This window comes from Erpetoichthys calabaricus, chromosome 2, assembly GCF_900747795.2.
Source record: "Erpetoichthys calabaricus chromosome 2, fErpCal1.3, whole genome shotgun sequence".
Taxonomy (NCBI): Eukaryota; Metazoa; Chordata; class Cladistia; order Polypteriformes; family Polypteridae; genus Erpetoichthys; species Erpetoichthys calabaricus.
In genome coordinates, this window is record NC_041395.2 from 210,165,819 (window position 1) to 210,189,444 (window position 23,626).

Genomic DNA, 23,626 nt, shown 5'->3' on the forward strand with positions numbered 1-23,626 from the left:
AACTAACTGGGTATTGTTTATTAGTGTAATGCATCTGATTGTAATTAACCTGTAACAATATAATGGTCCAGGGAATAGTATTCCAAATACCATAACTGCTGTCCTGCAGTGGGTTGGCACCCTGCCCAGGATTGTTTCCTGCCTTGTGCCCTGTGTTGGCTGGGATTGGCTCCAGCGGTCCCCGTGACCCTGTGTTCGGATTCAGCGGGTTGGAAAATGGATGGATGGATACCATAACTGCTTTAGCGTTGTTATTCTCACTGCACCTTCTTTTTCTTCTTTCAGCTGCTCCCGTTAAGGGTTGCCACAGCGGATCATCTTTTTCCATATTACTCTCACTGCACCACTCGGAGTATTTATATCACTGTATCTGAGTTTGGAATCACAGCAGCAGCTGATCGGAAAGAGAATTATTGGGATACAGCATCAAGCACACGCTGCCTCAGCTACGGCAAAACGCTTCAGAGCCATTCCCGTATGGACCTTGCGGTTCAGAAACAGTTTCATCCCAAGAACTTTAAACGCACTCAATCAGTCCATCAAGTGCTCCACGTCACTGTTTTCATTTAAATGTTTACAGATACTTTTCTCTAGTTCTTACAAAGCAATAATAGATGGCTGTTTCCTGATTTTTTTTTTAATTTAAAATCCAACATTATACTACAGTGTACCTATGAATGTTTTCCCAGGAGTTTAATCTGAAAGCAAAGTGGCTTCGAAGTGGCCTTGGTCTGCATTTGTACCCACCATAGTTTATAAGCTACTGATATCACAATGTGAAAATAAGAAAAGGTATTTTGATTGAATCTGTGTTCTTAGCAAAGAGAAATTATGCTAGCAAGTATGCACCAGGGACAAAACACAATTCTGTAAAAAGGGACAAAGTTTTGATGGAGAACTGAATCTGATATAGCACCTGTTCCTATCCTCAATGCATTAAGTGCAAGACAAAACTACCATCAACATGATAGCAGAGGCACATAAAAACTCATTAAGGGCCAGTTTATTGTTGCTAATCAATCAAGTCTGCAAATCTTTGAGAAATGGAAGAACTAAGGAAAAAACACTTTCACATATGCAGAACATTCAGTTCCACACAACAAGTGAATGACGAGGATAGGTCATTGACTACATGGAGTTACAGTATGAATTAGCAGCACTAACCCAAATATTCTTAATACTTAGACTTATCTAGAAATTTTACATGGCAAGTAGAGTGCTCCAGAAAACGTACAAGGCAAGGAAAAAATTGGACAAACCAGATGCAACAAAGAAACAGAAGTAATCAATGCAGACATTTCTTTACTATTAAGTAAAACATCGCTTTACATTAAATATGACAAGGCAGTAATGTTTAAACAGCCAGCTAAAGAGGAATTGACCACACCTGGATATTATTGCATAAACATCCTAGATAAGAACCAGCAAGATGTTTATCATGAAAATGAAACACTGGCAGTCACAAAAGCATAAAAGAAACGAGTAGAAGTAAACAAAAATGACATTGAAGCTTCACAGGCAGTTTGGACATGCCTCAGCTAATAAACTACAGAAACTGTGGTGGTGCAGTGATAATGAAACTGAATGAATTTCCAACTTAGAGCAAATTCCGAACATATAAGACATGCTTGAAGTACAGCAAGCCTAAGCCTAAATCAGTCACGGGCTTGCAACTGACCTGAAGGTATAATGAGACTGTTGCCATGGACCTATATAAACTTGAAATATGTGTCATCTCCATATATTTGTTTTACACATTAGACTGTAGGAGGCACTGTAACTTTAAACACGACTTCTGAAATTGTAAAGCTTTTATCCATTCATGGACCGCCAGAGAAAATATACGGGGACTGTATGTATGATTCATGTTAAGGGTCCATGGCAGTGTGCAGGTTTTTTAATGAAAAACAGCATACTCAGGCTCAGTGGGGTGTAGATGTGAGCAGTAGCAAAGCCGAGCAGTCCCGTGGTGTTAATGGGAAAAGTTGGCCGGTCATGCATTCAAGTGCAGACAACCTCAGTTCAGCCAGTTTCCTCATTAGCGCTCTGGGGATCATAATTAAGGCACCTGCACCCACTGGAGTATAAAGAATACCGAGTAGTATAGAGACAGGAACAGAAAAAATTAAATAAATAAATGGGAGAAGAAGAAAAAAGGAAAGCATCTGGAGGTTAAGATAATGAAAGGAAAAGAAGAGCATTAGGATTATGGCAAAGCTGGTGCTGCTGAGAAGGGGCAAGTTGTCGGGGCTGATGTTCCATAAGGAGCATTGGTGCTCTAGGAGTAGGGTCGCTCCACCAGCCACTTTAGAGACTCCGTGGATGCCAAGGGATGTTCGTGGGATAAGGGAACATGGCTCACAGGGTCCCTATGAACACTGAGGGATTGCGGAGGAGACATAAAACAGATAATTGTTTACTTTGCTTGCAGGAATAGACCTTGTCGGTGTGAGTACAGGAGGCATTATTTCAAAAAGATGCACTGAGGTTCAATGTTCTTTTAATGGACTGATCCTGACTGTATTTTACCACTGATTTTAATCTATTTATGGATGATTTTATCCTTCGTTATCATGGTTTTTTTTTATAGTATTACTTATTTATTTAATTACTTTATCCTTCACAAGCACTGTTTTTAATTATATTATTTATTTATTTAATTTATTTATTGAAGATCTGATAGATAGATAGATAGATAGATAGATAGATAGATAGATAGATAGATAGATAGATAGATACTTTATTAATCCCAATGGGAAATTCACATTCTTCAGCAGCAGCATACTGATACAATAAATAATATTAAATTAAAGAATGATAATAATACAGGTGAAAAAAAAAAAAAAAAACAGACAATAACTATGTATAATGTTAAATATTAACGTTTACCCCCCCTGGTGGAATTAAAGAGTCGCATAGTTTGGGGGAGGAACGATCTCCTCAATCTGTCTGTGGAGCAGGACAGTGACAGCAGTCTGTCGCTGAAGCTGCTCTTCTGTCTAGAGATGACACTGTTTAGTGGATGCAGTGGATTCTCCATAATTGATAGGAGCCTGCTGAGCGCCCTTCGCTCTGCCACAGATGTTAAACTGTCCAGCTCCATGCCAACAATAGAGCCTGCCTTCCTCACCAGTTTGTCCAGGCGTGAGGCGTCTTTCCTCTTAATGCTGCCTCCCCAGCACACCACTGCGTAGAAGAGGGCGTTCGCCACAACTGTTTGATAGAACATCTGCAGCATCTTATTGCAGATGTTGAAGGAAGCCAGCCTTCTAAGGAAGTATAACCGGCTTTGTCCTTTCTTGCACAGCGCATCAGTATTGGCAGTCCAGTCTAATTTATCATCCAGCTGCACTCCCAGATATTTATAGGTCTGCACCATCTGCACACAGTCACCTTTGATGATCACTGGGTCTATGAGGGGTCTGGGCCTCCTAAAATCCACCACCAGCTCCTTGGTTTTGCTGGTGTTCAGGTGTAGGTGGTTTGAGTCGGACCATTTAACAAAGTCATTGATTAGGTCCCTATACTCCTCCTCCAGCCCATTCCTGATACAGCCCACGATAGCAGTGTCATCAGCGAACTTTTGCACATGGCAGGACTCCGAGTTGTGTTGGAAGTCCGATGTATATAGGCTGAACAGGACAGGAGAAAGTACAGTCCCCTGTGGCGCTCCTGTGTTGCTGACCACAATGTCAGACGTGCAGTTCCCAAGACGCACATACTGAGGTCTGTCTTTAAGATAGTCCACGATCCATGCCACTAGGTATGAATCTAATCCCATCTCTGTCAGCTTGTCCCCAAGGAGCAGAGGTTGGATTGTGTTGAAGGCGCTAGAGAAGTCTAGAAACATAATTCTTACAGCACCATTGCCTCTGTCCAAGTGAGAGAGGGATCGGTGTAGCATATAGATGATGGCATCTTCCGCTCCCACCTTCTCCTGATATGCAAACTGCAGAGGGTCAAGGGCGTGTTGAACCTGTGGCCTAAGGTGGTGAAGCAGCAGCCTCTCCATGGTCTTCATCACATGTGATGTCAGAGCAACAGGCCGAAAGTCATTCAGCTCACTAGGACGTAATACCTTTGGGACTGGGGTGATACAAGATGTTTTCCAAAGCCTCGGGACTCTCCCCTGTTCCAGGCTCAGGTTGAAGATGCGCTGTAGAGGACCCCCCAGCTCCGATGCACAGACCTTCAGCAGTCGTGGCGATACTCCATCTGGACCCGCTGCTTTGCTGGCACGAAGTCTCCTCAGCTCTCTGCTCACTTGCGCTGTTGTTATTATGGGTGGGGATGTTTTTCCTATGCTGGTATCAGCAGAAGGATGTGTGGAGGGTGCAGTACTCCGAGGTGAGAGTGAGAGTGGGTTAGGGTGGTCAAACCTGTTAAAAAAGTTGTTCATTTGGTTTGCTCTCTTCATGTCTCTCTCAATGGTGGTACCCCGCTTCGAGCTGCAGCCAGTGATGATCTTCATCCCATCCCACACTTCCTTCATGCTGTTATTCTGCAACTTCTGCTCCAGCTTTCTCCTGTACTGCTCCTTCGCCGCCCTGAGCTGGACTCGGAGTTCCTTCTGCACGTGCTTGAGCTCATGCTGATCACCGTCTTTAAAAGCCCTTTTCTTCTGATTCAAAAGGCCCTTGATGTCACTTGTAATCCATGGCTTGTTGTTAGCATAGCAGCGTACTGTTCTTACTGGAACTACAATGTCCATACAGATTTATTTATTTATTTAGATTGTTTAAAATAAAAAGCACTAAGCACATTTGCACCAGTCTTCTTGTTTTTTGACTTCATTCGAACTAGTCTTTCACCAACACAAATAGTGAAACAGAGGGTGGCAATAGTTACAGAAAAACTGTTCTTGAGGAAATAAGGAGATATCCAGCAATCTTTAATGAACACACATGTTGCACTGAAATGAGGGCAACCTACCAATATACTGAGAGAGAGAGTGGAATCCAACAGTAGAAATTCTTCAGATGTGCAGGAAAAGCCAGAGAAAAATAAACAAACTGGTACAATCTATGGTGCACTGAACCTGGCACTAAAGATTCAGATAAATTATCTACAGTTGATGGTGTTAAAAAAGAGCTTGAAGAAAATAGCAAAATAATTTTCACCTTCATGAAGATATGTTTAAGACCCAAGACTTGTCCTTTGATACAGCTAAACAAGAAGAACTCTGCAACTGGAAATACAACAAAGTTTTTCAAGAAATTCCACATCTAGGGTAAGCATGTGTTTCCACAAGATGGGTATGCACCTTGAAAGAGATACCAGCAAGTATAGTACCTAAGACCCACTGTGTGGCTAGAAGTTTTGAAAAATTGGATGGGGATGAACTACCAGAGGATTTACCAACATGCTATTCTAAATGCTCTGATTGTTATTTGTTAAAAACTGTGGATAGTACACACCATAGATATCAAATCTGCATTCTTGCAAGGTATATAACTGTTGCAAGATATTTTTGGGCTTCCACTTGAAGCTAAATGTCTTTGTGGAAACTAAAAATATGTATTTATTATTATGGATGCACAACACTACTTTTACAACAAAGTCAAGGAAAACATAAAAAAACACAGGGGAATAATGTAATTGGTAGATCCTACTATTTATTACTAGTTGGACAAACATGGAAATGGAAGTAGGCTACTTAAAATCTCGTGTTGGTGACTTTACATAGAGAGGGCACAAAAGAGTTTGCAGAGACTAATTTGTATTTAAAAACTGTGTTCAGATTGGACATAAGGAACATAACTGTTGTTCTGTTAGCACACCGATGGATTCTTATGGCAGATTAATACAAATACAACAGGAAAACTACATAAAATATTCATCAAATTCCTACAGAAGTTTCAAGGGTCCTACAACATGAAGCACCACTTACAGAAAAAGAAAATGATCAGTTGAATTTAAAAATCATAGTTTTAAAAGATCATTAGCTGTATGTTTATCCGTTAGCCACCAATTAATATGTTAGAGCGCACCTGTAACCTTCCAATTGCCACCAAACAAAACTTGCTGCCTTGGTTGGTATCTGGTTCATCGTCTGGCAAAGAAACACCTAAAAATAATGCAAATAACGTAATTTAATTAAAAGTTACTTTTTCAAATAAAACAAATCTCTAAATTAACATAGATTTGACCTGAACTGCAGTGTCTGGATAATTTTGTTTAATAAGGTTACTAAGTACCATCCAGAAATATGGCATTTTATTACAAAATTTGGTGATAGTTTCTAATATTTAGCAAGACAGCAAATATAATTGAACCAAATAGATTCTTGGTAAAGTTATACGGTTTATCTGTCAATCTGCATTAAGAGATAAATTTTAGAAAGCATTCAACAAATAATCTTTAATTAAAGATTGCACTAATACTCTGAAATGTGATAAACACAAGTCCTCATAATGTTAAGAAACTGAATTACAAAAGCCACTGTTGAAAAAAATTCAAAACACCATAAATGAGTCCTATTGAAGGAGCAGCTAAGATTGCTATATTATAATACTTTAAAGACAGCCAGATACCTGCACTTACATACACTTTCTTCAATATACATCAGCTATGTTAAATTGCTTGGTAATGAGGTGGGAAAAGTAGGACAGATATAACAGAAAAGTGTCAGGAAAAAAAAAACGAAAATTGATTATGACAAGACAAACTCTAAGAGTCAGATAATAGAATTTTGGAAGTTGTTTAATTACAAAAAAGGAATGAGCCTTTAATTAAGATGTTAAATTAGTAGTACTTGCTTGAGCCCTACCAAGCATTGCATTTGGTAAGATCACCTATACTTAAGTGCTTGGACGTGGTTGGAAATGGAGCTTAAGGGCTGGTTTTCAATATAGACATGATTTTAATAATGAATCAGACTAAAAAAGCAAAATAAGATTACAAAATGTAATTTTTATATGTATACATCACAGTCCTGTGTTCATTGAGATTAACATTTATTCTGAATATGTAAATACTGGTTATACTTCACTTCTTAATTGCTAAAATTCTGAAATTGCTGAAAATTCTGAAATTCATACCAGCTGGAGGCCAGGATTTAATATATCCTGTGCAGTGTACAACAACATACTGCAGATCCCCTTCCTTAGTGATGCCCAAGCCATTCCTATGAAATATAGATAAAACATTTTTAGAGGGTGCAAATAATGACAGAGCAAACAGCTTTATACAACACAGGATACTAAACACTTGAAACTTTAATACATCTTTTGACTTAGATCAAGGCTGTTTCACCTGGCTGCACAAACATTCTCTCAACAAAACCAAAACGTCAAAAGCTAAAGCAGTAAAACAAAAATTATTTTCCATACAAGTTATTAATTTTACTACAAACATAGAGATAGTATTATGCAAGTGATGAGCAGTGCCTGGTCTTCACCAGACGTAGTTCTTGGAGTTCTGCCCAAGAGTTATATTTCTGTTTCATCAGACCACAGAATCTTTTCCTTGTGCTCTCATAGTCCTTTAAATGCCATTTAGCAAACTCTAAGTGGGAGATCGATTGACTGAGTGTTGCTAAGATGGCCTGTATTTCATGTTTCTACAATCTCAGCAGAAGACTTCAGAAGATCCGTTAAGAGTGACCATTGGGTTCTTTGTTACCTCTCTGACCAAGGCCCTTCTTTCCATTTTACTCAGTATGGCTGGCCAGGAGGCCTGAGGTTTCAGATGTACCATTTACACAATTCCCCTTTTTCACTTGAACATACATAAAGATATTGGTAATGTGTAGCAGAATTGAGCACATGTGATACCATGCTATCAAAAAATGTTCTGAAGCTTGTGTTCCAATGTCTGGTGGAAGTCATAACTATATTAAAACAGAATTTCTGTTTTATTAAATGACTACTGCTAGAATTTCTCATGCAGTTGCATGAAAAAGCAGGTGTTTGATTTACACATGTCACAAGCCCAAGTATTTTCAAATGCTTCACAATATAGTTACTTGATTTTGTTTACGAATATGTTCTACACAGTATATAGAAAGGCTTTTACATCTTAAAAGTCATTCATATTTTAGAGCTCTTTCATTATTCTTTATACTGCTCTGTAACACAATAAGGATATTCTGGTCTCACTATCACGTTATATATCAGCAAACAATGTAAACCCACCCACAGAATTTTAAAACCTTAAATATGTACCAGGTATTAAAATGGTCAATGCAAGAATATGTCAAAACAAAGGTTTATTCTATTGTAAAATCAACACAACATAACAGCAAGAAAACTGAAACAGAATAAAATTGATAGGGTAATAAGCACCTTCTATTTTGCATGTTGAAGAAGGGGCATAGACCTAGGTTCATGTAAATGCTATGGGCAGATGGTGCGATATCTGCCTGAATGATCCCCTCTCACTTCTATATTACAGGACATGTCTAACTGTTAAAGAGACATAAGAAAGATCAAGAAAAAGGAATGAAAAGTAAACAAGGCGTTTCTGAATGGCAGGCCATTTCAGTATTAACAGTAATTAATTACCAAATCAAACACAGTTTTATCTAAAGGTGTGAACTATTATTCAGAAATGAAAACTGATACAAGTTCAGCAAAGTAAAAGAAAAGGTACCTATTTCGGTTCCTCACATAACTTAGTCTATTAAGTGAGACTGGATCCACAGTGCAGTTTCCACACCTGTTTGTAAATGATAAAAAAATGTACAAAGTTAGTTTAAATTACAACAATTCCAAGTGACAATAATATGTTTTACTATAAACTGTATTATTATAACAACTGACATAATTTCTTATTGTATTTCTGCTATTACCAGGTAAATACCAACTCACAGGTAACAATGGGTAGAAAGCTGAAAGGATTACTGCCAAGAGGAAGGAGTATATGGCATGTTTAAATGTTTGAAGGAAGTGCCAAAAAATAACCAGGCACAGAACTAAGTACAGATCAAAAGGGGATGAAAGGCAATGTTTTAGAAGTCCCTCGGTTAAACTGGAAGAAAGAGTATAGCCATATTACATCACACGTTGTCCCCTACTACATACTATATTATAATGATGCAAATGACAATAGTAATGATTAATAAAAATATGAAATGGTCAATAAAAACAAAAACAATCACTATAATAATAATAATACTAATAATGATGCCAAAGCAGTAAATAATCTCAAAAGTCCTTTGTGTGGTAAATCTTAAAGCACAGTGGAAGACATAATCCAATGACACAGTAAGGACAATAATAGCGTGTTGTGAAGCGGCAATAAAGGGAGAGCCTCAAAGCGGATATCCAGACCTAGAATGCAGTTTGCAGGGCCACTTCTGTATATGAAAACAGCAAAGAAACTGGTACATCTACATTGCCACACCGGGAAGTTTGCCTGCTTGCTTACAGCTGACCAGCGTTGAACACAACTGCTGCACAGAACAACAGCAGAGCACCAATCATCCCGGTTGTGCCACCTGCCAGTGCAGCACACAACATTGGAGTTGTAAGTGGCCATTAGAGACAGTGACTTTGAATATCTTTTTGTAGTATTTCTTTTGCTGCATAACGGAATAGAAAGTCAGTTTTTGACCTGCACTAGCTATACCACCCAACATGCCAATGTAGTCGACCATAGCACAAGGCTTCGTAACCTGCTTGTTGCCTTTTGCCTGTACAGTGACTGTAGCTGCATTATGTACAGTGCTAAGACGACAAACGTCTTTCTTGTCTTTCTATTTCAGTGCCAGCACTTTACCCTTAACAGCTGGGATGCCCTGTTCCATATGCATCAGTCTTTCTTTGTAGAAACATGTCAAATAGCTTTGAGGAAGTATAAAAATTGCACATAGTTAACAGTAGTGCTGGGCGGTATACCGGTTCATACCGAAAACCATTTTTTATTTTTGTTATAATATGGATTTTTCTTATACCGCAACAATGGTTTAAATTGCCTAAATGACGTTCGGAACGTGGCGCAGCAGGAAACTGTTCAAGTGGTAACCTTTTTCACTGCTACACCGCTAATTACAGAGGTGTTGCGCGGGGGCTCTTTTTCACTGCTACACCGCTAAATAGGCATGCAACGGAGTACATGCGGTAGTGTAGGTATTGCGCGGTGAAAATGGACAGAGAACATTCCGAAACTGAAGCTATAGCCGACGATGAAGTTGAACATGATGACACAGAAGAACTTTTGCCAAAAAAAAGGAGTCACGTCCGTTGCCTGGAGATACTTTGGTTTTAAAAGGTCGGATGTGGACCATTATGTTCAAATGTGTAAATACCATTTCTGTACTACTGGATAATACTGCAAGCCAAGTTGTACTTGTTTTATTTTTTTTCAATACAGTGTAATGTACCTGGGTACTGTGTAATAGTGTGACGACATGTTGACTTTATTCTCGACATTTCCACTTTAATATCGACGATTATGACGAGAATAAAGTCGACATGTTGACTTTATTCTCGTAATTTATCATTAAAGTAGAACATTGTAAATTAAACTTCATCATAAAATGAATATTTAAAATTTACTAGATTTTCTCAAACCCCTCATAAGTTACATATCACATTAAATGCTTTGTGTTAAGTGTTCCCCGAGCCATGTTAAATCGGTACGTGCTTCTTAAACTGACAGCACAGAATACATTCACTTCATGATATTCCTGCTTTCTGAACATTTAGAATGCTAAGATAAATACTTGAAATAATTTTCATAATTTTCAGAGCAGGAATATCATGAAGTGAATGTATTCGGTGCGGTGATCGCTTCCAGCGCCTCCTCTTAGTGCGGAGGAAGTCAGTTTAAGAAGCGTAGTGATTAACAACTGGGTCAGAGAACACATAACACAAAGCATTTAATGTGCTACATTAACTTATGATGGGGTTGGAGAAAATCTAGTAAATGAAACATTGATTTTAGGATGAAGTTTAGTTTACGACATTCTACTTTAATTATAAAATAAACTATGAGAATAAAGTGGAAATGACGACTTTAATCTATACATATTAATAAAAGGCAAAGCCCTCACTGACTGACTGACTGACTGACTCATCACTAATTCTCGAACTTCCCGTGTAGGTGGAAGGCTGAAATTTGGCAGGCTCGTTCCTTACAGCTTACTTACAAAAGTTAGGCAGGTTTCATTTCGAAATTCTACGCGTAATGGTCATAACTGGAACACATTTTTTGTCCATATACTCTAATGGAGGAGGCGGAGTCACGTATCGCGTCATCACGCCTCCTACGTAATCACGTGAACTAAAAACAAGGAAGAGATTTACAGCACGAGTCAAACGCGGGAACGAAGGTAAATGACGTTAATTTTTGACTGTCTTTTAATACTGTGTAAGCATACATATCAACACATGTGCAATTAAACGTGTGCATTTACGGGGTGATTTCTCAGCCTTAAAAGCTCGCCTTTTACTAAAAAGGTAAATGCAAAACTATTTTCAATCATTCTATGATCTGCTTCTCACAACTGAAGGCACCGTGGCTGATGGTAAATGACGTTAATTTTTGAGTGTCTTTTAATACTGTGTAAGCATACATATTAACACGTGCAATTAAACGTGTGCATTTACGGGGTGATTTCTCAGGCTTAAAAGCTCGCCTTTTATCAAACGCGGGAACAAAGGTAAATCACGTTCTTCACTGTCTTTTAATACTGTGTAACCATACATATTAACACATGTGCAATTAAACGTGTGCATTTACGGGGTGATTTCTCAGGCTTAAAAGCTCGCCTTTTGCTAAAAAGGTAAATGCAAAACTATTTTCAATCATTCTATGATCTGCTTCTCACAACTGAAGGCACCGTGGCTGATGTTACGTCACTTGCTCTCCAACCATAAGCGTTACGTAGTAGGTAACCAGACACTCACTTCACTCCGTTTCGGGAATCGAACCTCTGAGGTTTTCTTTTGTTCTTAATTAAAATTTAAAAGCAATACTTCACCGCTGCTAAGCCCCTCTAGTGCTGACGTCCGAGGTTCGATTACCGTAAGCAAGTGCAGTGAGTGTGTAATTACATTCACGGCATTCGTAGTCTGATTCACAATCTGATTGTATGGGTGGTTACCTACGAGGGAACGCTTATGCTTGGCCACCAAGTCAGGTCGAAGTGATCACTCGAGTAAAGGCAGCTTCACAAAAAAACAGATCCTTAACAAACTGTTATTAGTATATTTTCCCTCAATTTAAAAACGTTTTATTTTCTTCTTAATAAAAATTTAAAAGCGGTACTTCGCCGGTGCGAAGCGCGTGGATTTGACCGACTGACACATACAGACATATTCATGAGTGCAGGTACTTCGGAAAGAAAGCACTGTGTAAACCTAAAGTTTAAATTAAGTTCATAGACCTACAAAAGGTTGCCATTCATTTGAGGCAAGATTGCTTTTCTTCTGTACAACTATACGTTGCATTCTCAAGAGTGTGCTTGCACGGCTTCGGAGATATATTATATATATATATATATATATATATATATATATATATATATATATATATATGTGTATGTCTATATATAAATATGTAAGCTTATAAGTACTGCCTTACTTCTCTTTAAGAAATGAAGATGTAATGATACTTGATTTAAACGATTCCATGTCTTCCTGGGTTTGCGTAGCTTATTGTCAATATCTTTACACCTGTTTTTAAGACTTATTTACTGAAACGGGCTTTCACGAAAAAAGTTAGGGCTTTGCTACAGGATACACCCTTCACAAGTTGAGCAAGTAAAAATAAAATATATATTTCTGTTTTATTTAAACCTTTTAAGTTCGTATGCATAGCCCCATTTGGCTGTTTAATTTTTTTTTTTTCTTTCTTCAGTAATATTTAATCTCCTTAAAGAAAAAGAACATATCCATTTTACTTTTTTTGTATCTCTTTAGTAATATTTTAGTGTAAAAGGATAACCAGTATTTAAACCTTTTATGTTACTTTATACATTTATTTTACACAATGTTGAAAAATTAATAAGAAAGCTACATATTTTGGCAGCTGCTGCTTTCATTTTCAATGAAATGAAAAAAGCTCTCCAAGACAAAACGTCAATGAAGAAGAAACAGTTTGCACTATCTAAAAAGGAGACACCCTCATTTATAAAACTTTGCTGCAGATGACTTAGCTTATTGTCAATATCTTTACAAGTTTTTTTAAGACTAATTGACTGAAACGGCCTTTCACGAAAAAAGTTAGGGCTTTGCTACAGGATACACCCTCCACAAGTTAAGCAAGTAAAAATAAAATATATATTTCTGTTTTATTTAAACCTTTTAAGTTCGTATGCATAGCCCCATTTGGCTGTTTAATTTTTTTTTTCTTTCTTCAGTAATATTTAATCTCCTTAAAGAAAAACAACATATCCATTTTACTTTTTTTGTATCTCTTTAGTAATATTTTAGTGTAAAATGATAACCAGTATTTAAACCTTTTATGTTACTTTATACATTTATTTTACACAATGTTGAAAAATTAATAAGAAAGCTACATATTTTGGCAGCTGCTGCTTTCATTTTCAATGAAATGAAAAAAGTTCTCCAAGAGAAAACCTCAATGAAGAAGAAACAGTTTAAAAATCAGAAACCCTCATTTATAAAAGTTTGCTGCAGATGACTTAACTGAAAATAAATGAATAGTTCCTATGTGTATAATACATATTTATCTATTTTACTTATGCCTTTATTCCACCAACTTACAACATCTGAGGTACAATTTGTTACATTACTTTTGTTTTTTGCAGCACAGGCAGGTGAAGTGACTTCCTCAGGGTCACACAGTGGTGTCAGTACCAGGATTTGAACTGACAAGCTCCGGGTTTACTGAAATATTACTGAACAAAGAAAAAAAACGACAATGGGCAAATACGGCTATGCATACAAATGTCCATCCGTCCATTATCCAACCCGCTATATCCTAAATACAGGAGCCAATAAGTACATATGTATATATACAGTATATTTATATATATATATATATATATATATATATATATATATATATATATATATATATATATATATATATATACACAGTATATTATATATATATATATATATATATATATATATATACATACAGTATATTTATATATATATATATATATATATATATATATATATATATATATATATACATACAGTATATATATATATATATATATATATATATATATATATATATATATATATATATATATATATATATATATATGTGAATGTATGTATGTATATATGTATGTCTATACATATATATATATATATGTAGATATGTAAATTTGTATATGTATATATATGTTTATGTGGATGTGTATATGTGTATATACGTATGTATATGTAGATATGTATATATATATATATATATGTATATGTATATATATATATATATATATATATATGTATATGTATATATATGTTTGTGTGTGTGTGTATGTGTATATTATATATATAAAAGACAGCAACACTCATAACAATGACAACACAATTACATTGACAATCATGTTACGTTATTTTTAAAATGTTTCCTTTTTTTTTTTCATAACCTCTTTAACACACTACTTCTCCGCTGCGAAGCGCGGGTATTTTGCTAGTCTATACTAATAAAAGGCAAAGCCCTCACTGACTGACTCATCACTAATTCTCCAACTTCCCGTGTAGGTAGAAGGCTGAAATTTGGCAGGCTCATTCCTTACAGCTTACTTACAAAAATTAGGCAGGTTTCATTTCGAAATTCTACGTGTAATGGTCATAACTGGAACCTGTTTGTTGTCCATATACTGTAATGGAGGAGGCGGAGTCACGTATCACGTCATCACGCCTCCTACGTAATCACTTGAACTAAAAACAAGGAAGAGATTTACAGCACGAGTCAAACGCGGGAACGAAGGTAAATGACGTTAATTTTTGAGTGTCTTAATATCGTGTAAGCATACATATTAACAGATGTGCAATTAAATGTGAGCATTTACAGGGTGATTTCTCAGGCTTAAAAGCTCGCCTTTTATTAAAAAGGTAAATGCTAACTGTTTTCACTCTGAAGGGCACAAACCACGTTGGATTTTGTAATGATAGTTGATTTAGTAAGGTCTATTAAGGGATACTTACAGAATGATTAGTAATGCCTGTGAATGCCGATGCAAGTAGGAGAATGGGTGTGAACTAAAGAACGATTAGTAACTTGTACAGTAAATGTCTCTAAAATCTGTTTATTAAAAAGTTATTATATCTTTCAATCGTGTGTATTGATTAAACTACGAACCTAACAAGATCACTACATGGTGTCAGAAGTGGCAGATTGGAAGAGGAATGTGAAGAAGAGGTTCAGCTTTTGAACGAGTCGCGTGTCTGTTAGTAACCCGAAAACGTGATCAGAAAGCGCTAAGACGTTCTAGCAAAAGAGAAAACCAAATATGTTAGGATTACAGCCCCCACCAAATCTCCAGTTAAAGGGAAATGTAGCTGAAAATTGGAAAAGATTTAAACAGAGATTCGAGTTGTATCTTGCTGCGATTGAAGCAGATAGGAAAAGTGAAAAAATTAAAGCGTCTATGCTTCTACATGTAATTGGCGAAAAGGCACTAGAGGTGTATAACAATTTTCAGTTTGAAGAAGATGGAGACAATATGAAATTGAACAAAATAGTTGAAAAATTCGAAACGTATTGCAACCCGAAACACAATGTGATGTTTGAGCGGCACAAGTTTTTTTACGTTTCCAGAAAAGCGGAGAAACAATAGACCAGTATGTGACGGAATTGCGTAATAGGAGCTGTTCTAAGAAGAAACCGTCAAGACATCAAAGGACCAATAATCTCTAATCAGAACACTAACACCAATGAAACAAATATTAACGAGAAAACAAGTATAAATCAGGAAAGAACATCTCAACTGCAAACACAATTAACCAGAATATCAAAATGTCAAGTAAAACCACCAGAACGACTCATTGAGACATGTTGAGGATTAAAGGAACATTTTCAATTAAGAAATGCTGAATTCCTTTAACAGTTGTGCTTTTTATACATAGTTTAAATGCTGGATGTATGCCTGAAATGTTCTGGATAGTTCAGTTGTTTGAAGTGATAAAGAATTAAACGTGTGCATTTACGGAGTGATTTCTCAGACTTGAAAGCTCGCTTTTTATTAAAAAGTTAAATGCAAACTGTTTTCATTCTGAAGGGCACAAACCACGTTAGATTTCAGCCGATAAACGCACAAAAATGTCGGTACACCAGATAAATAAGCGCGACATATTATCAGTTGTATTGTATGCTTACAATACATATAGAAATGTGTTAATCGTTAACTAATAGTATCGGATAGTGTTTTTCGACTCGCGCCTTGATTTAAACGATTGCATGTCTTGGTGGGTTTGCATAGCTTATTGTCAATATCTTTACACCTCTTTTTAAGACTTATTGACTGAAACGGGCTTTCATGAAAAAACTTAGGGCTTTGCTACAAGATACACCCTCCACAAGTTAAGGAAGTAAAAATAAAAGGTATATATTTCTGTTTTATTTAAACCTTTTAAGTTCGTATGCATAGCCCCATTTGGCTGTTTTAGGTTTTTTTTTTTTCCTTCAGTAATATTTAATCTCCTTAAAGAAAAACAACATATGCATTTTACTTTTTTTGTATCTCTTTAGTAATATTTTAGTGTAAAAGGATAACAAGTATTTAAACCTTTTATGTTACTTTATAGTTATTTTACACAATGTTGAAAAATTAATAAGAAAGCTACATATTTTGGCAGCTGCTGCTTTAATTTTCAATGAAATGAAAAAAGCTCTCAAAGAGAAAACCTCAATGAAGAAGAAACAGTTTGCACTATCTAAACAGGAGAAACCCTCATTTATAAAGGTTTGCTGCAGATGACTTAACTGAAAATAAATGAGTAGTTCCTATGTGTATAATACATATTTATCTATTTGACTTATGCCTTTATTCCAGCAACTTGCAACATCTAAGGTACAATTTGTTACATTACTTTGGTTTTTTGCAGCACAGGCAGGTGAAGTGACTTCCTCAGGGTCACACAGTGGTGTCAGTACCAGGATTTGAACTGACAAGCTGCGGGTTTGCTGAAATATTACTGAAGAATGAAAAAAAAACGAAAACGGGCAAATGGGGCTATGCATACAAATGTTCATCCATCCATTATCCAACCCACTATATTCTAAATACATGAGCCAATCCCTGCCAACACAGGGCACAAGGCAGGAAACAAACCCCAGGCAAGGTGCCAGCCCACCGCAGGGCGCACACACCCACACACACCCACACACCAGGGACAATTTAGAATCGCCAATGCACCTAACCTGCATGTCTTTGTACTGTGGGATTAAACCGGAGTACCCGGAGGAAACCCAGACAGACACGGGGAGAACATTCAAACTCCACGCAGGGAAGCGAACCCGGGTCTCCTAACTGGCACCTTTCACTGCACCACCATACTGCCCGCATACAAACTTAAAAGCTTTAAATAAAACAGAAATATATACCTTTATTTTTACTTTCTTAACTTGTGGAGGGTGTATCCTGTAGCAAAGCCCTAAGTTTTTTCATGAAAGCCCCTTTCAGTCAATAAGCCTTAAAAACAGGTGTAAAGCTAAACTTGCAGCACCGCTAATCAATTACACTTGCCTAACGCCTCTCCTAAGGGGACATACTGTGGGATCTGGGCATCCGTCAAAGCACCAATCACAGGCCCGATTAGAAAGCGGTAAGCTGTGATTTGTCGTCTCCCTCCCATGTAACAGTCACAGCCCGTGTTACAACGCACTATGTATGTATGTATATATGTATATGTGTGTGTTTATGTATGTGTGTATATATATATATATATATATATATATATATATATATATATATATATATATATATATATATATATATATGTATATATGTGCATGTGTATATGTATATATATGTATATATAGATATGGGTATATGTAAATATGTATATATATATATATATATATGTATATATGTATATGTATATATATATATATGTTTACATAACCTCTTTAACACACTACTTCTCCGCTGCGAAGCGCGGGTATTTTGCTAGTCTTGACATAAGTGTCAAAATGAAAGTGGAAATGTCGAGAATAAAGGCAACATGTCAACTTTATTCTCAACATATTTTTTTTCTTCCCTACGTCCGTATTTTTTTTTTCTTCACCGTGGTCCTAATACGCTTCCGTAGGGCTATACCACAAATAGCATTATAAATGCAAGTTGCAGTTTTATTATTTATGTATATAGCTTAGCTTGAAGCAAAGTCCATATTAATGCAGTTTGCCTAAATGATGGTTCAGTTGGTAAAGATGTCATCACCAAGTTGCACTTGTTTTATTTTATTTTATTTTTATTTGGCAAATACTGTGTAAGGCACCTGGGCTTGAAGTCTTGAAGTAACAGTGCAACTATCAGTAATAATACTATTATTTATTTTATTGTTATTATTTATTAGTTTAAATATTATGAAGTTTAATGATGGCAAAGTTGTTTGAAAAGTCACTTTAACGTGTCAGTGGACAGAGATTGTTAACATTAACAGAAAGTGTAGTTGGTTTACAAAAAATAATTTTCTATTTATTCCTTTTCTAAGACATGTTCAGTGTAATACAACTTTTGACAAGCACCTCTGGATATTTTACTAAGTCTAAATGTCTCTAAGGATGGTTGAAATATGTTGTTAAAATTACAGTTTGTTTGCAAAATTTGTTCAATAAAAAGGTTCTATATTTTAACGGCATCTGTCATGCAATGTGATTCCTTCTCTTCATTAGTGCCACCCCCTTGAAAACTATCACTTTATGGGGCCATGCAAACCTGTATTACTACTTGTGTGCACATTAAAATGTTTTTTTTGTACAATGTACAATGCTCATGACAGTGGAATAGGTTATTCTTAGCCAGTCTACTGCATTAATTGCAGTGGAAAATGTGGTTAACATCCACTCGTGCATGGGAAAAAAATACCGTTGAATATCGTGAAACCGGTATAATTTTGAAAAATACCATGATATAGAATTTTGGTCATACTGCCCAGCACTTGTTAACAGTAATCTTCACCTAGCAGAGCATCTATCAAAGTCAGCACTGAGGATGTAGCAACGCCATACTGATTGTATTTTGGATCAAACAGTGTTCCTGTCTCTGTATACAGAAGCAAATTCCAAATGTATCCAGTTTTAGATTCACAAAGCTCATAAAACTTTATGCCAAATCTTTTTGATGAGATGTACCGTATCCATGACAGTCTGCCCTTATAAACCATGAGACTTTCATCGATGCTGACATCGCGGCCCATTGCTCGCCTACCCCACAACCCCCACCCCCGGGGGCGCTCTTCACGCTAGCCACTTCGCGCCTCTGCCGCTCGCGTTGTGAAGGGGGGGCTGAACCCACACTAACGAGAGGCGGACGGATCACCTTCTGGATGCTGACTAGCTGCTGCTGTGATACGTGATCTGCATGTCGCACGTCGATCATTTAAAAGCCTGTACAACAGCCGCCGCTGTGATGCGTGATCTGCATGTCGCGCGATGATCATTTAAAAGCCAATACAACAGCTTATATATGTCTGTTTTTATTTATATTATCTATATATCTATATATATCTATATGTAACCACCCATACAATCAGATTGTGACACAGACTTCGCAGCCAACCAGGGCATGCAAGACAATCATGGGATACACACGACATAGCCCCACCCACCAACTGTAAGACCATGGGATACAACGACAACTCAGAGCCCTGCCCACCAACTGTAAGACCTTGGGACAAGAACGCCTGCCCACCCACCCACCTGACTGTTCCCAGCATTCACCGCAATGTACTGGAGTGTAAAACTATCGCAGCTGCTAAGCTTTCAGCCACATGAGATTGAGCAATAACAGGTCTGTGATGCCCTTAGATGTCCAGGGCTGCACGTGCGCTACACTGAATGGATCAACGTGTGTCTACCCGGCACCAAGAGGCGTGGGTGAGCCGTTGAACCCCATTCATGATGGGGACCGGGGCTTGCAATTGTTCCCCATGAGCGAGGAATTTCCAGTAAGTGCGGGTCATAAGCTCGCACTGATTAAGTTCCAGCCCTTTGTACACACCGCCCGTCGTTACTACCGATTGGATGGTTTAGTGAGGTCCTCGGATCGGCCCTGCCGCGGTCACTTGCGGCCTCTGGCAGAGCGCCGAGAAGACGATCGAACTTGAATATCTAGAGGAAGTAAAAAGTCGTACTTCCGTAGGTGAACCTGTGGAAGGATCATTACCGGTTGTGCCGACCCATCATTGGACGGTTAGGACCCAGAACCTCTCGGGCCCGCTTCCTCACCCTCTCTCCGGAGAGGCGGAGGGGGCGGAAAGGGCGTCCTTCCCCTCTCCCCCCATTCCGCCCTCCGCGCCTGACCGACGTCCAGCCCCTTCCCTTGCTCTGGGAGGTGGGGGTGCGGCAGCGGTCCTCCAGTTTTCAGTCATGGACAATTGTATGTTGCTCTCTCCACAGTTCCATCTTTTCATTCACTTACAGTCGTATCCTCAAACCCACCCCATTTGGACAACTGTGTCTTTCAGGAAGTGTTCGCCCATTAATACATAATTATGCGGCGTATGCTATGCCGCGGGTTGGCTATTATTATATTATATTATTATATATATATATATATATATATATATATATATATATATATATACACATACATACATACATACATACATACATACACACACACACACACACATACATACAGGCAGGCAGGCAGTCAGTCCCCGGGTTACGTACGAGACAGGGACTGTAGGTTTATATTTAAGTTGAATTTGTATGCAAGTCGCAACAGGTACATTATTTTAATAAATACTATTGTTGACCAACTGTAACCAAGTGCTCTGCCAATGAATGATGGAGTTTCACCTCTCTCTGACCTTTTTCTACTTTATTTTCCAATGGTGATGGTTTTTCTCTTCTTTACTGTATCACCAGCACTTGCATCAGATTTGTGTTTTCAGAGACATTCTTGAAGGGTGAAGACAAAAGGTTAAGATGAGCTCTTCTGCACAGCACTGTACACGCTATCACAGCAGGAAGGCACCCCTCGTCAGCACGTCTGGTGTACTGACAAGAGACAACTTCCTGCTATGTGCGTAACAGTACAAGCAGCAGGCTTGCTATTGAGAATGAATGGGGGCAGCAAGGGGCGGTTCATCACCAGCCCACCTCACAGTCACCTTCACTACAGTATGCTACCTGCAGGGTCTGCCCACCCAGAACGAACACGGTGTGACCAAAGGGGGGTAGTGAATCGTCCAACCCCAATTCAACAGTCAGCTATCCGAAGCACACTACAATGCAACCCCCGCCGCCCCGTTCAGCCACAACCAGGTCACTGCTTGCAGCATTACCAGCCGTGTGTGCTGGGCGGACAGTGAAACGACCCCCTCCACTCCATCCAGCCTACGTCCAGTCAGAAGCAGTATCTGCGGCGGCGTAGTGGGCGGGCAGCGAACCATCGTCCTGCACACAAGCGATAGCTGTGGCCCCGATTATTATGGACCACAGGTCAACACTTGCCTCCGGGAGCCGCCCGAGGAACACTATACTGTGCGAGCAGCAAAATCGCCCCCCCTCCACTTGTACACAGTTTTTGAAGGAACTTGGCTGGTAGGTTGTTCATAACATCTTGGAGAACTAACCACAGATCTTCTGTGGATGTAGACTTCCTCACATCCTTCTGTCTCTTCATGTAATCCCAGACACACTCGGTGATGTTGAGATCAGGGCTCTGTGGGGGCCATACCATCACTTCCAGGACTTCTTGTTCTTCTTTACGCTGAAGATAGTTCTTAATGACTTTGGCTGTATGTTTGGGGTCGTTGTCCTGCTGCAGATTAAATTTGGGGCCAATCATACGCCTGATGGTACTGCATGATGGATAAGTATCTGCCTGTATTTCTCAGCATTGAGAACACCATTAATCCTGACCAAACCTCCAACTCCATTTGCAGAAATGGAGCCCCAAACGTTCAAGGAACCTCCACCATGCTTCACTGTTGCCTGCAGACACTCATTATTGTACCGCTCTCCAGCCCTTCGACGAATAAACTGCCTTCTGCTACAGCCAAATATTTCAAATTTTGACTCATCAGCCCAGAGTACCTGCTGCCATTTTTCTGCACCCCAGTTCCTATGTTTTTGTGCATACTTGAGTCGCTTGGCCTTGTTTCCATGTCGGAGGTATGGCTTTTTGGCTGCAACTCTTCCATGAAGACCACTTCTGGCCAGACTTCTCCGGACAGTAGATGGGTGTACCTGGGTCCCACTGGTTTCTGCCAGTTCTGAGCTGATGGCACTGCTCGACATCTTCCGATTTCGAAGGGTAATAAGCTTGATGTGTCTTTCATCTGCTGCACTAAGTTTCCTTGGCTGACCACTGCGTCTACGATCCTCAACGCTGCCCGTTTCTTTGTGCTTCTTCAAAAGAACTTGAACAGTACATCTTGAAACCCCAGTCTGCTTTGAAATCTTTGTCTGGGAGAGACCTTGCTGATGCAGTATAACTACCTTGTGTCTTGTTGCTGTGTTCAATCTTGCCATGACATGAAACGGTCTTCCACAACCTCACCTTGGTAGCAGAGTTTGGTTGTTCCTCACTCAGTTTTAAGCCTCCTACACAGTTGTTTCTGTTTCAGTTAATGACTGTTTCAACCTACGTGTGACATTGATGATTATTAACACCTATTTGGTATAATTGGTTGATCATACACCTAACTATAATCCTACAAAATCCCTGACTTTGTGCAAGTGTACTTATAAGAATTGATACTGGTTTGAAGGCAAAAGGTAGTAACACCAAATATTGATTTAGATTTTTCTTTTGTTCGCACACTTTGCATTTTGTAAGTTGATAACAATAAACAATCATTATTTATATACATATACACACACACACACACATTATATATATATATATATATATACATACAGTGATCCCTCGCTATATCGCGCTTCACCTTTCGCGGCTTCACTCCATCGCGGATTTTATATGTAAGCATATTTAAATATATATCGTGGATTTTTTGCTGGTTCGCGGATTTCTGCGGACAATGGGTCTTTTAATTTCTGGTACATGCTTCCTCAGTTGGTTTGCCCAGTTGATTTCATACAAGGGACGCTATTGGCAGATGGCTGAGAAGCTACCCAACTTACTTTTCTCTGTCTCTCTTGCCTGACTTTCTCTGATCCTGACGTAGGGGGATTGAGCAGGGGGGCTGTTCGCACACCTAGACGATACGGACGCTCGTCTAAAAATGCTGAAAGATTAACTTCTCGTTGTTATCTTTTGTGCAGCTGCTTCCTGAAGGACATGCTGCACGGTGCTTCGCATACTTAAAAGCTCGAAGGGCACGTATTGATTTTTGCTTGAAAAACAAACTCTCTCTCTCTATCTCTCTCTCTTTGTCTGCTCCTGACGGAGGGGGTGTGAGCTGCCGCCTTCAACAGCTTTGTGCCGCGGTGCTTCGCATACTTAAGCCAAACAGCCCTATTGATTTATTTGCTTTTCTCTATGTCTGTGACTTTATATGCTCCTGACGGGCACTCCTTTGAAGAGGAAGATATGTTTGCATTCTTTTAATTGTGAGAC

At 38.4% G+C, this 23,626-nt stretch overlaps 1 protein-coding gene across 4 annotated transcripts in view; it reads right to left on the reverse strand.

Moving 5' to 3' along the window:
- Positions 1-23,626, reverse strand: part of LOC114645532 (aryl hydrocarbon receptor nuclear translocator-like) — a 160,274-nt gene that overhangs the window by 73,188 nt on the left and 63,460 nt on the right. For all 4 annotated transcript variants that reach the window (XM_051923070.1, XM_051923071.1, XM_051923069.1 and 1 more), the window contains 3 exons: positions 8,593-8,658; positions 7,041-7,126; positions 5,991-6,067 (listed from right to left, as the gene is read on the reverse strand). In XM_051923070.1, the coding sequence (XP_051779030.1) occupies positions 5,991-6,067; positions 7,041-7,126; positions 8,593-8,658 (229 nt within the window). The remainder of the gene's footprint in view (positions 1-5,990; positions 6,068-7,040; positions 7,127-8,592; positions 8,659-23,626) is intronic.